The sequence below is a fragment of the Oncorhynchus nerka genome, linkage group LG4 (genome assembly GCF_034236695.1).
Source record: "Oncorhynchus nerka isolate Pitt River linkage group LG4, Oner_Uvic_2.0, whole genome shotgun sequence".
In the NCBI taxonomy this organism is placed as follows: domain Eukaryota; kingdom Metazoa; phylum Chordata; class Actinopteri; order Salmoniformes; family Salmonidae; genus Oncorhynchus; species Oncorhynchus nerka.
Window position 1 is genome coordinate 69,075,275 of NC_088399.1, and position 17,251 is coordinate 69,092,525.

The 17,251-nt window shown below is 43.9% G+C and overlaps 1 protein-coding gene across 1 annotated transcript in view; it reads right to left on the reverse strand.

Moving 5' to 3' along the window:
* The window catches only part of LOC115128516 (RNA polymerase II subunit A C-terminal domain phosphatase), a 128,526-nt gene that overhangs the window by 98,104 nt on the left and 13,171 nt on the right, over nt 1-17,251 (reverse strand). The window contains 1 exon segment of the mRNA XM_029658411.2: nt 11,460-12,635. Coding sequence (XP_029514271.2) covers nt 11,460-12,635 — 1,176 coding nt within the window.

Here is a 17,251-nt window from a genome sequence, read left to right on the forward strand (position 1 = left end):
CCATGATTGGGAGTCCCATAGGGCTGCGCACAATTGGCCCAGCGTCGTCCAGGTTTGGAGGGGGTAGGCTTTCATTGTAAATAAGAATTTGTTTTTTATTTCACCGTTATTTAACCAGGTAGGCCCGTTGAGAACAAGTTATAATTTACAACTGCAACCTGGCCAAGATAAAGCAAAGCAGTGCGACAAAAACAACAGAGTTACACATGGGATAACAGTCAATAACACCATAGAAAATCTGTATACAGTGTGTGCAAATTAAGTAAGGAGGTAAGGCAATAAACAGGACATAGTGGCTAAGTAATTACAATTGATCAATTAACACTGGAGTGATAGATGTGCAGATGAGGATGTGCAAGTAGAAATACTGGTGTGCAAAAGAGCAGAAAAAAACAAACAAATATGGGGATGAGGTACCTAGTTGGTTGGATTAATAATAGATAATTACAGATGGGCTGTGGACAGCTGCAGCGATCGGTAAGTTGCCCTGACAGACGATGCTTGAAGTTAGTGGGGGAGATAGAAGTCTCCAACTTCAGTGATTTTTGCAATTCTTTCCAGTCATTGGCAGCAGAGAACTGGAAGGAAAGGCAGCCAAAGAAGGTGTTGGCTTTGGGGATGACCAGTGAAATATACCTGCTGGAGCGTGTTGCTATGGTGACCAGTGAGCTGAGATAAGGAGGAGCTTTACCTAGCAAAGACTTATAGATGACCTGGAGCCAGTGGGTTTGGCAACGAATATGTAGCAAGGACCAGCCAACGAGAGCATACAGGTTGCAATGGTGGGTAGTATATGGGGCTTTGGTGACAAAACAGATGGCACTGTGATCCAATTTGCTGAGTAGAGTATTGGAGGCTATTTTGTAAATGACATCCCCGAAGTCAAGGATCAGCAGGATAGTCAGTTTTACGAGGGTATGTTTGGCAGCATGAGTGAAGGAGGCTTTGTTGCGAAATAGGAAGCCGAGTCTAGATTTAATTTTGGATTGGAGATGCTTAATAGGAGTCTAGAAGGAGCGTTTACAGTCTTGCCAGACACCTAGGTATTTGTAGTTGTCCACATATTCTAAGTCAGAACCGTCCAGAGTAGTGATGCTGGTCAGGCGGGCAGCGATTGGTTGAAGAGCATGCACTTAGTTTTACTAGCATTTAAGAGTAGTTGGAGGCCACAGAAGGAGAGTTGTATGACATTGAAGCTCGTTTGGAGGTTTGTTAACACAGTGTCCATGAAGGAACAGATGTATACAGAATGTTGTTGTCTGCGTAGAGGTGGATCAAAGAATCACCCGCAGCCAGAGCGTCATCATTGATATATACAGAGAAAAGAGTCGGCCTGAGAATTCAACCCTCAGGCACCCCCATAGAGACTGCAAAAGGTCCAGACAACAGACCCTCCGATTTGACACACTGAACTTTATCTGAGAAGTAGTTGGTGAACCAGGCGAGGCAGTTATTTGAGAAACAAAGGCTGTCGATTCTGCCGATAAGAATGTGGTGACTGACAGAGTCGAAACCTTGGCCAGGTCGATGAAGATGGCTGCACAGTACTGTTTTTTAAATCGATGGTGGTTATGATATCGTTTAGGACCTTGAGCGTGGCTGAGGTGCACCCGTGACCAGTTCGGAAACCTGATTGCATAGTGGAGAAGGTACGGTGGGATTCGAGATGGTGGGTGATCTGTTTGTTCACTTGGCTTTCGAAAACTTTTGAAAGGCTTGGCAGGATAGATATAAGTCTGTAACAGTTTGGGTCTAGAGTGTCTCCCCCTTTGAATAGGGGGATGACTGCGGCCGCTTTCCAATCTTTAGGAATCTCAGACGATACGAAAGAGGCTGGAACAGACTAGTAATAAGGTTTGAGACAATGGTGGCGGATAATTTTAGGAAGAGAGGGTTCCAATTGCCTAGCCCAGCTGTTTTGTAGGGATCCAGATCAGCTCTTTCAGAACATAAGCTGCCTGGATTTGGGTGAAGGAGAAGCTGGGGGGGGGTGAGTTGCTAGGGGGGTCCAGAGTTGTTGGCTGGGGTTGGGGTGGCCAGCCGTAGAGAAATGCTTATTGAAATTCTCGATTATCGTGGATTTATCGGTGGTGACCGTGTGACTTTTTGGAATTAGTGCTGCAGGATGCCAATTTCTGTTTGAAAAAGCTAGCCTTTGCTTTCCTAACTGACTGTGTATATTGATCCCTGAAAAGTTGCATATCGCAGGAACTATTTGAAGCTAGTGCAGTGCGCCACAGGATGTTTTTGTGCTGGTCAAGGGCAGTTAGGTCTGGAGTGAACCAAGGGCTATATCTGTTCTTAGTTCAAAATGTTTTGGGAAAAGGGCTTGCTTATTTAAGATGGTGAGGAAGACAATTTTGAAGAACAACAAGACTTCCTCTACTGACGGGATGAGGTCAATATCCTTCCAGGATACCCGGGCCAGGTCGATTAGAAAGGCCTGCTCGCAGAAATGTTTTAGGGAGCGTTTGACAGTGATGAGGGGTGGTCGTTTGACCGCGGACCCATAACGGATGCAGGCAAAGATCCTGGCTGAAAACAGCAGAGGTGCATTTAGAGGGCAAATTGGTCAGGATGATATCTATGAGGGTGCCCATGTTTACGGATTTTGGGTTGTACCTGGTAGGTTCCTTGATAATTTGTATGAGATTGAGGGCATCTAGCTTAGATTGTAGGACGGCCGGGGTGTTAAGCATACCAGTTTAGGTCACCTAACAGTACGAACTCTGATAATAGATGGGGGGCAATCAATTCACATATGGTGTCCAGGGGACAGCTGGGAGCTGAGGGGGGTCTATAACAAGTGGCAACAGTGAGAGACTTATTTCTGGAGAGATGTATTCTTAAAAGTAGTAGCTCTTACTGTTTGGGCACAGACCTGGATAGTAGGACAGAACTCTGCAGGCTCTCTCTACAGTAGATTGCAACTCCGCCACCCTTTAGCAGCTCTATCTTGACAGAAACTGTTGCAATTGGGGCTGGAAATGTCAGAATTTTTGGTGGCCTTCCTAAGCCAGGATTCAGACACAGCTAGGACATCGGGGTTGGCGGAGTGTGCTAAAGCAGTGAGTAAAACAAACGTAGGGAGGAGGCTTCTGATAACATGCGTGAACCCAAGGCTTTTCCAGTTACAGAAGTCAACAAATGAAAGAGCCTGGGGACACACAAGGCCTGGGTTAACCTCTACATCACCAGAGGAACAGAGTAGGATAAGGGTGCGGCTAAAGGCTATAAGAACTGGTCGTCTAGTGTGTTTGGAACAGAGTAAAAGGAGCAGACTTCTGGGCGTGTGTTGGTACAATTATGATTAAATGACTGAACAAATCATTTTAAAATGGAACTGTAACTAAGTAAACTTAGTTACAAATAAAATAATCTGTTTTATACTGTGTGACACAGACAAGGAGTAATTAAAGTTAATGAACACCATTCCAACTAGGAAGAAACGAATGGGTTGGGGACTGTGTAAACACATAAGGTCGTTAACCTATGGTTGAACCTACAGAAACTTAGCTCTGGGGTTTTTAGATAACCTAGGAATGCACTCACTGTCTTTTCTGTTAATTAGAACTGTCAGCTCAGTGGTGATCGATAATGATAAATTCTGTTACCTATTATTAGAAAGACTGGTCTCCATCTATTTTATGCAAACAAGAATCTTACAAATTCTCATAAAATAGATTAAGGGTTTTCAATTAATGAAAGCACATTGGCATAATTAAATTACACTAACAGCGTGGTAGGATAGAGTCAGGGCATAATGCCCAGAGAAGAGCATGGTAGGGTGCTAGTACAGTGGAGGTAACCCTCGGCATTGAGTGACGATAAGAGGCTGCATCTCTGGAAGCCCCAGTTAAACTAGGTGCGGTCTCCGAATGTGTGGGGGGTGGGGCAAGGGAGGTAACCGAGGCATGTAGAGCGGGACTAGGGGCTCTGCGGTAAAACAAAACAATGAGAGCTACCCTAAACAACAGTATACAAGGCATATTAACATTAGAGGGAGACATAAAGCAATCACAGGTGATGATTGAGCCCTTACTGCTGCTCGATCATCCTATTTTTCTAACTTAATTGAGGAAAATAAGAACAATCCGAAATTCCTTTTTGATACTGTCGCAAAGCTAACTAAAAAGCAGCATTCCCCAAGAGGATGACTTTCACTTTAGCAGTGATAAATTCATGAACTTCTTTGAGGAAAAGATTATGATTATTAGAAAGCAAATTACGGACTCCTCTTTAAACCTGCGTATTCCTCCAAACCTCAGTTGTCCTGAGTCTGCACAACTCTGCCAGGACCTAGGATCAAGAGAGACGCTCAAGTCTTTTAGTACTATATCTCTTGACACAATGATGAAAATAATCATGGCCTCTAAACCTTCAAGCTGCATACTGGACCCTATTCCAACTAAACTACTGAAAGAGCTGCTTCCTGTGCTTGGCCCTCCTATGTTGAACATAATAAACGGCTCTCTATCCACTGGATGTGTACCAAACTCACTAAAAGTGGCAGTAATAAAGCCTCTCTTGAAAAAGCCAAACCTTGACCCAGAAAATATAAAAAACTATCGGCCTATATCAGAATCTTCCATTCCTCTCAAAAATTTTAGAGAAGGCTGTTGCGCAGCAACTCACTGCCTTCCTGAAGACAAACAATGTATACGAAATGCTTCAGTCTGGTTTTAGACCCCATCATAGCACTGAGACGGCACTTGTGAAGGTGGTAAATGACATTTTAATGGCAGCATCTCTGCATCTGTCCTCGTGCTCCTAGTTAGTGCTGCTTTTGATACCATCGATCACCACATTCTTTTGGAGAGATTGGAAACCCAAATTGGTCTACACGGACAAGTTCTGGCCTGGTTTAGAGCTTATCTGTCGGAAAGATATCAGTTTGTCTCTGTGAATGGTTTGTCCTCTGACAAATCAACTATACATTTCGGTGTTCCTCATTCCGTTTTAGGACCACTATTGTTTTCACTATATATTTTACCTCTTGGGGATGTTATTCGAAAACATAATGTAAACTTTCACTGCTATGCGGATGACACACAGCTGTACATTTCAATGAAACATGGTGAAGCCCCAAAATTGCCCTCGCTAGAAGCATGTGTTTCAGACATAAGGAAGTGGATGGCTGCAAACTTTCTACTATTAAACTCGGACAAAACAGAGATGCTTGTTCTAGGTCCCAGAAACAAAGAGATCTTCTGTTGAATCTGACAATTAATCTTAATGGTTGTACAGTCGTCTCAAATAAAACTGTGAAGGACCTCGGCGTTACTCTGGACCCTGATCTCTCTTTTGAAGAACATATCAAGACCATTTCGGGACAGCTTTTCCATCTACGTAACATTGCAAAAATCAGAAACTTTCTGTCCAAAAATGATGCAGAAAAATTAATCCATGCTTTTGTCACTTCTAGGTTAGACTACTGCAATGCTCTATTTTCCGGCTACCCGGATAAAGCACTAAATAAACTTCAGTTAGTGCTGAATACGGCTGCTAGAATCCTGACTAGAACCAAAAAATTTGATCATATTACTCAGTGCTAGCCTCTCTACACTGGCTTCCTGTCAAAGCAAGGGCTGATTTCAAGGTTTTACTGCTAACCTACAAAACATTACATGGGCTTGCTCCTACCTATCTCTCTGATTTGGTCCTGCCGTACATACCTACACGTACGCTACGGTCAAAGACGCAGGCCTCCTAATTGTCCCTAGAATTTCTAAGCAAACAGCTGGAGGCAGGGCTTTCTCCTATAGAGCTCCATTTTATGGAACAAGTCTGCCTACCCATGTCAGAGACGCAAACTCGGTCTCAACCTTTAAGTCTTTACTGAAGACTCATCTCTTCAGTGGGTCATATGATTGAGTGTAGTCTGGCCCAGGAGTGGGAAGGTGAACGGAAAGGCTCTGGAGCAACGAACCGCCCTTGCTGTCTCTGCCTGGCCGATTCCCCTCTTTCCACTGGGATTCTCTGCCTCTACCCTGTTACGGGGGCTGAGTCACTGGCTTACTGGGGCTCTCTCATGCCGTCCCTGGGGGGGGGTGCGTCACCTGGGTGGGTTGATTCACTGTTGTGGTCGGCCTGTCTGGGTTGGCGCCTCCCCCTTGGGTTGTGCCGTGGCGGAGATCTTTGTGGGCTATACTCGGCCTTGTCTCAGGATGGTAAGTTGGTGGTTGAAGATATCCCTCTAGTGGTGTGGGGGCTGTGCTTTGGCAAAGTGGGTGGGGTTATATCCTTCCTGTTTGGCCCTGTCCGGGGGTGTCCTCGGGTTGGGGCCACAGTGTCTCCTGACCCCTCCTGTCTCAGCCTCCAGTATTTATGCTGCATTAGTTTATGTGTCGGGGGGCTAGGGTCAGTTTGTTATATCTGGAGTACTTCTCCTGTCCTATTCGGTGTCCTGTGTGAATCTAAGTGTGCGTTCTCTAATTCTCTCCTTCTCTCTTTCTTTCTCTCTCTCGGAGGACCTGAGCCCTAGGACCATGCCCCAGGACTACCTGACATGATGACTCCTTGCTGTCCCCAGTCCACCTGGCCATGCTGCTGCTCCAGTTTCAACTGGCCTGGGCCCTAGGACCATGTCCCAGGACTACCTGACATGATGACTCCTTGCTGTCCCCAGTCCACCTGGCCATGCTGCTGCTCCAGTTTCAACTGTTCTGCCTTACTATTATTCAACCATGCTGGTCATTTATGAACATTTGAACATCTTGGCCACGTTCTGTTATAATCTCCACCCGGCACAGCCAGAAGAGGACTGGCCAACCCACATATGCTCTCTCTAATTCTCTCTTTCTTTCTCTCTCTCTCGGAGGACCTGAGCCCTAGGACCGTGCCCCAGGACTACCTGACATGATGACTCCTTGCTGTCCCCAGTCCACCTGACTGTGCTGCTGCTCCAGTTTCAACTGTTCTGCCTTATTATTATTCGACCATGCTGGTCATTTATGAACATTTGAACATCTTGGTCATGTTCTGTTATAATCTCTACCCGGCACAGCCAGAAGAGGACTGGCCACCCCACATAGCCTGGTTCCTCTCTAGGTTTCTTCCTAGGTTTTGGCCTTTCTAGGGAGTTTTTCCTAGCCACCGTGCTTTTACACCTGCATTGTTTGCTGTTTGGGGTTTTAGGCTGGGTTTCTGTACAGCACTTTGAGATATCAGCTGATGTACGAAGGGCTATATAAATAAATTTGATTTGATTTGATTTGATTGGGAGGGCTAGACAACAACGGGTAAATAGCGAAGACAACAACAACAACGGGTAAATGGTGATGAATGGGCAGAGAGGGTCAGTTAGCTACACACAGGGCCAGAGTTCGAGGCTGGGGCCGACAGATAAACAAAATGATGTGCCGTGTTAATGAACAGTAGGCATCAGCTGTGTAGCAGAGTGATCATAGGGTCCAATAAGCAGCAATGGATGAAACAGGGAGCCGCTCTGCAGTCGTCACTACGCTAGGCAGAGCGGGAGACACAGCGCTCAGAGTTAGCGGGCCAGGGAAAGTAGCTGGGTCCTCACCGACATCAACAGAGGCCGGTTGAGAGCACATCGGCCGAAATACGTCAGCAGACCAGTCGTGATGGATCGGTGGGGCTCCGTGTCGACAAAGGGTCCAGGCCAATTGGCAAGAGAGGTATTGTAGTTGGTGTACTTTGTTTGCTACCTGGGGGAATGGGCCTAGCTCGAGGCTAACTGGTGCTTGCTTCTGGACAAGGGCGTTGGTCACGATAGCCATTCGGTAGCAGCTAGCTAGCTGCGGTGATCCGGTGTCATGGTCCAGGGTTTGCGGCAGGAATCCGGTGATGTAGTGGGGGGAAAAAAGCAGTCCAATATGCGCAGGGCTGATATCGCACTGTGCAGACTGGCAGATATTATCCGGGCTAAAGCGGCTGGTGACTGTGCTAAAAAGGTAAAGACTGCTAACAGTAGCTAACAATTAGCTAGTAGCTAATTAGCTGGCTAGCTTCTGAAGGCTAGCTCCTGATGGAGGTTCCAGTTATAAGGTCTTAAAAAAAATAGCAGATCCGTACCACGTTGGAAGCGGCGCAGGTCCTAATCCAGGCACTTGTCATCTCCCGTCTGGATTACTGCAACTCGCTGTTGGCTGGGCTCCCTGCCTGTGCCATTAAACCCCTACAACTCATCCAGAACGCCGCAGCCCGTCTGGTGTTCAACCTTCCCAAGTTCTCTCACGTCACCCCGCTCCTCCGCTCTCTCCACTGGCTTCCAGTTGAAGCTCGCATCCGCTACAAGACCATGGTGCTTGCCTACGGAGCTGTGAGGGGAACGGCACCTCAGTACCTCCAGGCTCTGATCAGGCCCTACACCCAAACAAGGGCACTGCGTTCATCCACCTCTGGCCTGCTCGCCTCCCTACCACTGAGGAAGTACAGTTCCTGCGCAGCCCAGTCAAAACTGTTCGCTGCTCTGGCCCCCCAATGGTGGAACAAACTCCCTCACGACGCCAGGACAGCGGAGTCAATCACCACCTTCCGGAGACACCTGAAACCCCACCTCTTTAAGGAATACCTAGGATAGGATAAAGTAATCCTTCTCCCTCCCCCGCCCTTAAAAGACCTAGATGCACTATTGTAAAGTGGCTGTTCCACTGGATGTCATAAGGTGAAAGCACCAATTTGTAAGTCGCTCTGGATAAGAGCGTCTGCTAAATGACTTAAATGTAAATGTAAATGTTGCGGGAAGGTATATTTAAGAAAAAAATTGAAAAAGAGTTTGAAATGTATATAAAAAGGTGATAAATGCTGATTTTTTTTTTTACACGTGACAAAAACAAACATGTCCTGCTGCTACACCATCTTGAGAAGAAAAAAAAGTTTATAATTTAGCCCAATTAGGCTACATCATGCTGGATATCAAAAAAAGCATATTTCTACAATTAGGCCAAGGCTATTACACAGAAGAACAGTTTACCAATTACATTAAAGATGCGCTTCTGTAAAGAGGATAAGCCCTGTTTGGAAATGAGCAGCTATAATAACTGAAATTCTGCAGAATGAGATGAAGACTTGTGTTGTCGGGCCACAGATAACTGTCGAATCGAGATACTTCAGAGATGTTCTGCGCTTCCCCAAACAGAGTTGTTACTCTATTATTAATTAAATGAATTTTAAAAATCTGATTAAAATTCAATGAACCAAAGTTCAGAGTAAGGTTTTGTTATTCTAATTAAATAATATCCAAGGCCATGGATTAATGATGGAATTCTGTTCAAATAAATCATAATAAAGTTTGATCAGGCTGCAACTCAACAAGCAGAGTATTGACTTGAATAAATTAATACAGACTTTCCTCTATTAGTTCAGGTCACTGATCTGATTTCCTCTCATTACGTCAAAAGGATGAAGATGTAACTTAACTTGATGTTTCTTTGTAGGCAAGAGTTCAGCAGAGGACAAACCATGAATACCTGTACCAGCCTCTATTCACATAGGATACAAAGAGCTTACCCCCGAATGTGAGAGGACCACAAATGGGGATAATGCTCTATGCTCCAAAAGAACTGCATGCTCTTCCCCAGCCGCACCACTTGGCTTACCAAACAAAGTGGCAAGTCAGGCTGTTGATGTTTCTTACAATGATTGATACAGACTTAGTCATTTAAAAACTGTGCCTTTACCAAACAGGTGGGTCCTCAGATAGGTATGTAGGTACAATCAGTACACCCCCCCGGCTCAGAACAGCTTTAATTTGTCAGGGCATGGACTCTACAAGGTGTCAAAAGCATGGGCCAGCATTCCACAGGAATTTAGGTGGGAGTAACATTCTTGATACACACGGGAAACTGTTGAGCGTGAAAACCCTGCAGCATTGCAGTTGACAGAAACCGGTGCGCCTGGCACCTACTCTCATACCCCATTCAAAGGCACACATACACAATCCATGTCTCAAGGCTTAAAAATCCTTCTTTAACCTGCCTCCACCCCTTCTACACTGATTGAAGTGGATTTAACAAGTGACATTAATAAGGGATCATAGCTTTCACCTGGATTCACCTGGTCATTCTGTAAAAGAGCAGGTGTTCTTTAATGTTTTATATACTCATATACTGTGCCTTCAGAAAGTATCCACACCACCTGACTTATTGCACATTTTGTTGTGTTACAGCCTGAATTCTAAATGAAATACATTTCCCACCCACCTACACACAATACCCCACAATGACAAAGTAAAAACATGTTTTTATAAAAATGTCAAATTTATTGAAAATTAAATATAGAAATCTCTCATTTACGTAAGCATTCACACCCCTGAGTCAATACATGATAGAATCGCCTTTGGCAGCGATTACAGCTGTGAGTCTTTCTGGGTAAGTCTAAGAGCTTTGCACACCTGGATTGTACAATATACGCACATTATTATTGTGAAAGTTCTTCAAGCTCTCTCAAGTTGGTTGTTGATTATTGCCAGATTGCTATAGATTTTCAAGTTGCTTTAAGTCAAAACTGAATTTGTCTCCCAGTCTGTTGGAAAGCAGACTGAACGAGGTTTTCCTCTAGGATTTAGCCTGTGCTTAGCTCTATTCCGTGTCTTTATATCCTAAAAAAAAACTCCCTAGTCCTTGCTGATGACAAGCATACCCATAACATGATGCAGCCACCACCACGCTTGAAAAAAAGAGTGGTACTCAATGATGTGTTGTGTTGGATTTGCCCCAAACATAACACGTTGAATTCAGGACTTAAAAGTTCTTTGCAGTATTAATTTAGTGCCTTGTTGTAAACAGGATGCATGTTTTGGAATAGTTTTTATCCTTTTCACTCTGTTATTTAGGTTAGTATTGTGGAGTAACTACAATGTTGTTGATCCATCCTCAGTTCTCTCCCATCACAGCCATTAAACTCTGTAACTGTTTTAAAGTCACCATTGGCCTCTGTGGTTTCCTTCCTCTCCGGCAAGTGAGTTAGGAAGGACTTCTGTATCTTTGTAGTGACAGGGTGTATTGATAGACCATCCAAAGTGTAATTCATAACTTCACCATGCTCAAAGGTATTGTTAATGACTGCTTTTTTTTGTAGCCATCTACCAATAGGTGCCCTTCTTTGTGAGGCATTGGAAAAAATCCCTGGTCTTTGTGGTTGATTCTGTGCATGAAATTCACAGCTCGACTGAGTGACCTTACAGATAATTGTATGTGTGGGGTACAGAGATGGGGTAGTCATTTAAAAAGCATTTTAAACACTATTATTGCACACAAGAGTCCATGCAACTTGTTAAGGACATTTTTACTCCTGAACTTATTTAGGCTTGCCACAACAAAGGGTTTGAATGCTTATTGACTCAAGATTAATTTGTAAATTGAATTCCCCTTTTACATTATGGGGCATTGTGTGTAGGTCAAATAACACAATCTCAGGCTGTTAGACAATAACATTTGGGAAAAGTCAAGGGGTGTGAATACTTTCCAAAGGCAATGTAGGTAGTAACTCACCTGCTCTAGCAGCAATGAGGTGTGTGGTTCTGCCAGGGTCTTTAGAGCGGAGCAGGAGGCTCTTTCCTATCTTTGCTCCCAGGGCCTTGGCGTGGTAATTCTCCCTGGTTCTCTCCATGGGGTAATTGGTGGGGTACAGTCCAGAGAACACAATGGTGGTGCCCTCCAGGCTCCGGGCCTTCAGCTCCGGGACGATCTTCCTGATGTCAGGCATCTCTGGGCGTTCCTTCCCGAGGAAGGCGCTGTAGCGGGCGTAGTACTCTCCATGGATACGCTCCAGCACCTCTTCTAGGTAGATGAGGTGGTCATCCTTGTCCACGTCCACCTCCCCTTTCTCTTCCTCTTCCTCCTCCTCCATGCTCGGGTCCAGAGACTCCTCCCCCATGGTGACTCCTGACTGTTCACTGTTCTGGGACTCTGTCTCAGCCTCCCTCCGCTCTAAGCGCCCGTTCTCCTGCTCCGGGTCTGGAGGGAAGACAACCTCTGACCCAGATGTCTCATCTGAGGTCTCCCCTACTACCGCGGAGCTGTTCTCACTCTCCCTTCCTCCAGCCCCACCTGATGGCTCCTCTACTGCTGCCTGCTCCTCCCCTTCCTGTTTGGACTTCTTGGTCTGGCTGGACACCCCGTCCCTCTCGTTGTCTGATGAGGTGGGTTTACCCGTAAGAGAGTCAGCGTCACTGTCGCTGGACAGGTCAAAGTCCAGGTTGCTGTTGGGCTCATGGAGGTCTGGAGGAGTGGATGATGGAGGAAGAGGAGTGGAGGAGGAGTTCACCCCACCCGGAAGGGGAGCTTCCTCCCCTGAGCCCAATGTCCTGCTGCCATCCTTCCCCTCTCCATTCCCCTCCGCTTTCATCTCATCTTTCACATTCATCCTGTCGCTCACCTGTGCTGCCGCGCTGGCCTCGGCTCCCTCGCCCTGACCCCGCTCCTCCTCCACAGCCTCGCCACCGTCCGGTTGAGTCCGTTCATTAGCTGTTGAACCCTGAGTGGCTGAGGGTGCTGTTGACTCCCCCCTCCCTCCATTGTTGTGGTCTTTGGCCCGTTGTTTCTTAAGACCATTACTCTGCTCCTCTGATGCAGACGACCCCCCAGATGGCCCTGTTTTAGGCCCTGTTGTCCCTGACGTTACTGCTGGTTCTGAGGCCTCTGCTGGTCGGCTGGCCTGGCTGCCTGCTAGGGTAAAACATCACAAGCTGAGAATTAGCATATTAAAACACACGCACAGACATTTTGCCACTTAAAATCACTAGACTAGAAGGTGTCTGTGAATACCTTCCATTGACCTTGTTTTAGCAGGAGGTGTAAAAGTAGTACTTTCAAGTACTTTTACCTAAGTAGTTTATGGTATCTGTACATCCCTACTGCCTCTGCTCTGGCGGACTCACTAAACAAACATGCTTAATTTGTAACTGAATTCTGAATCTTGGAGTGCGCCCCTGTATATTCGTACATTTTAAAAACAATAAAATGGTGCCGTCCGGTTTGCCTAATAAAGAATTTTAAATGATTTCTACTTTTAATACTTTAGTTCATTTAAAACCAAATACTTTGACTTTTACTCAACACTATTTTACTGGGTGACTAACTTTACTCAAGTAATTTTCTTTTAAAAGGTACAGTTGAAGTCGGAAGTTTACATACACCTTTGCAAAATACATTTAAAATCAGTTTCACAATTCCTGACATTTAATCCTAGTAAAAATTCCCTGTCTTAGGTCAGTTAGGATCACCACTTTATTTTCCGAATGATTTATTTCAGATTTGATTCATTTCATCACATTCCCAGTGGGTCAGAAGTTTACATACACTGTCAGAAGCTTCTTAAGCCATGACATCATTTTCTGGAGTTTTCCAAGCTGTTTAAAGGCACAGTCAACTTCGTGTATGTAAACTTCTGACCTACTGGAATTGTGATACAGTGAATTATAAGTTAAATAAGCTGTCTGTAAACAATTGTTGGGAAAAATTACGTGTCATGCACAAAGTAGTTGTCCTAACTGACAAAACTATAGTTTGTTAACAAGAAATGTGTGGAGTGGTTGAAAAAGGAGTTTGAATGACTCCAACCTAAGTGCATGTAAACTAGTTGTAATGACTCCAACCTAAGTAAACAATTGTTGGGAAAAATTACGTGTCATGCACAAAGTAGTTGTCCTAACTGACAAAACTATAGTTTGTTAACAAGAAATGTGTGGAGTGGTTGAAAAAGGAGTTTGAATGACTCCAACCTAAGTGCATGTAAACTAGTTGTAATGACTCCAACCTAAGTAAACAATTGTTGGGAAAAATTACGTTGTCCTAACTGACAAAACTATAGTTTGTTAACAAGAAATGTGTGGAGTGGTTGAAAAAGGAGTTTGAATGACTCCAACCTAAGTGCATGTCAACTAGTTGTAATGACTCCAACCTAAGTGCATGTCAACTAGTTGTAATGACTCCAACCTAAGTGCATGTCAACTAGTTGTAATGACTCCAACCTAAGTGCATGTCAACTAGTTGTAATGACTCCAACCTAAGTGCATGTCAACTAGTTGTAATGACTCCAACCTAAGTGCATGTCAACTGTTGTAATGACTCCAACCTAAGTGCATGTCAACTAGTTGTAATGACTCCAACCTAAGTGCATGTCAACTAGTTGTAAGGACTCCAACCTAAGTGCATGTCAACTAGTTGTAATGACTCCAACCTAAGTGCATGTCAACTAGTTGTAATGACTCCAACCTAAGTGCATGTCAACTAGTTGTAATGACTCCAACCTAAGTGCATGTCAACTAGTTGTAATGACTCCAACCTAAGTGCATGTCAACTAGTTGTAATGACTCCAACCTAAGTGCATGTCAACTAGTTGTAATGACTCCAACCTAAGTGCATGTAAACTAGTTGTAATGACTCCAACCTAAGTGCATGTAAACTAGTTGTAATGACTCCAACCTAAGTGCATGTAAACTAGTTGTAATGACTCCAACCTAAGTGCATGTAAACTAGTTGTAATGACTCCAACCTAAGTGCATGTCAACTAGTTGTAATGACTCCAACCTAAGTGCATGTAAACTAGTTGTAATGACTCCAACCTAAGTGCATGTAAACTTCAGACTTCAACTGTATCTTTACTTTTAGTTAAGTATGACCATTTGGGTTCTTTTTTCACAACACTGTTTTAGGAGGTGTAACTGAATGAAGGCAAATTGACCTGTGGCCACTCTGAGGCATTAAACCACAGCATTGAGAGAACATTATATGCATCAAAACTATGGTTAAAGTGCATGCCTCAAGACAATGTTCTCCAAAGCACTTTATCCTCTCAGTAAATCTACTCACTATTTTGAAAACATAAATATGCCCATCACTGGGTTTGGCAGCAGAAACTAGTAAATTATATTACATTATTTATATGAACAGCATAGAATGAAATAGATGTAAAATCTGGCTTCTCTACAGCCTCTGTGTGATGAATTTTCAGGGTGGGGAGTCAGGGTGGTGACAGACCAGGGGGGGGGGGGGGGGGACCCATGGGTGATGACAGACCATGGGTGGGGACAGGCAGCTCATTACGGAGCTCAGTTCACAATACATGTAGGCCCATCATCTCACATTTTGTTCTACAGTAATATAAAGAGCAAATGTCTAATTTACACATCTCCATCTGGCTTATAGGGGTGAACTTGTTTTTTATTTTATTTTTATAGGAAAGATCATATACATATTTTTAAATCTTTGCTTTAAATCAGAGCATCCAATAGAACTCAGTTAAACAGTTATTTATTCAAACCCATAAAACATTGAATAAATCTTTGTGAAGAGAAGTGAAAGCCTTCTGCATCCAAATCTAGGTTGATATTATTCAAGGATATCATTAGAATGACAAAGGACAAAGAAACAGATTTAATTTCATTTGAATGAGAGGAAGGAATGAAGCAACGAGAGAAAGGAGGTAGGCTAATAACATTAGGGGAAATATTATGAAAAGGTATATGCCTCAGCCGGCTACTTCTACAAATAGGACCTACTATACTGGCAAATTAAAGTAACATTCGCTAGCCTATAGTTGTAACTTTGTAGGCCACATGTGTTGCACCGGTTTTCATGTATTTACCCAAGCAAGCTACATCTATGGGCTTATGTTTTTCTGTCATGCATAATGTGAAGTAGCCTGTCATATACTGTACACACACGTGTATGTGTGCCATTCAAATCAAATTTTATTTGCCACCAAATACAACAGGTATTTAAGTTAAGGAAATATTTGCAAAATAAACAAAATAAAAAGGTGTGTGCCTTTGAACGGGGTATGGTAATAGGTGCCAGGCGCACTGGCTTGTATCAAGAACTGCAACGCTACTGGGTTTTCCACACAACAGTTTACTGTGTTTAAAGAATGCTCCAACAACCAAAGGACATCCAGCCAATTGACAACATTAGTGTCAACATGGGCCAGCATCCCTGTGGAACGCTTGACACGTTGTCGAGTCCATGCCCAGATGAATTGAGGCTATTCTGAGGGCAAAAGGGGGGTGCAACTCAATATTAGGAAGGTGTTCCTAATGTTTAGTATACTGTGTGTGTACACACAAACTGAACGAAAATATAAACGCAATTTCAACGATCTACAGTTCATATAATGAAATCATTCAATTTGAATAAATAAATTAGGCGCCAATCTACGGATTTCACATGACTGGGCAGGGGTGCAGCCATGGGTGGGCAGCCAATGAATTATTTTTATCCACAAAAGAGTTTTATTAGACAGAAATACTCCTCAGTTTAATCAGCTGTCTGGGTGGCTGGTCTTAGACGATCCCACAGGTGAATAAGTCAGATGTGGAGGTCCTGGGCTGGCATGGTTGGACATACTGCCAAAATCTGTTTGGATTTTAGCACCCTTTGCCTTGATGACAAACATTGGAGACAGCTTATGGTAGATAAATAGACATTCAATTCTCTGGCAACAGCTATGGTGGACATTCCTGCAGTCAGCATGCCAATTGCATGCTCCCTCAAATGGAGACATCTGTGGCAATGTGTTGTCTGACAAATTTAGCCTTTTATTGTCTCCAGCATAAGGTGCACCTGTGTTATGATCATGCTGGTTAGTCAGCTTCTTGATATGCCAAAACTGTCAGGTGGAAGGATTATCTTGGCAAAGTATAATTTTTTTTAGACAAATACGTTTCTTTTTGCGTGTGGAAAATTTGTACACAATTGCATTTTATTGACAGCAATTAGAATGCACCAAGATACCATGACAAGATCCTGAAACCCATTGACATGTCATTCATCCCCAACCATCACCTCATGTTTCAGCATGATAATGTCGCAAGGATCTGTACACAATTCCTGGAAGCTGAAAATGTCCCAGTTCTTCCATGGCCTGCACACTCGGACTTGTCACCCATTAAGCATGTTTGGGATGCTCTCGATCAACACATACAAAAGCGTGTTCCAGTTCCCGCCAATATCCAGCAACTTTGCACAGCCATTGAAGAGTGGAACAACATTCCACAGGCCACAATCAAGAGCCTGAACAACTCTATGTAAAGGAGATGTGTTGCGCTGCATGAGGCAAATGGTGGTCACATAAGATACTGACTAACTGATCCACATAAGATACTGACTGCTTCTGATCCACGCCCCTACTTTTTACATTTTATTTAAAAAGGTATCAGTGACCAACATATGGATATATCTGTTCCTAGCCATGTGAAATTAATAGATTAGGGTTAGGGAATGTATTTATTTAATTTGACTGGTTCCTTATATGAACGAAGTCAGTAAAATCTTTGAAATTGTTG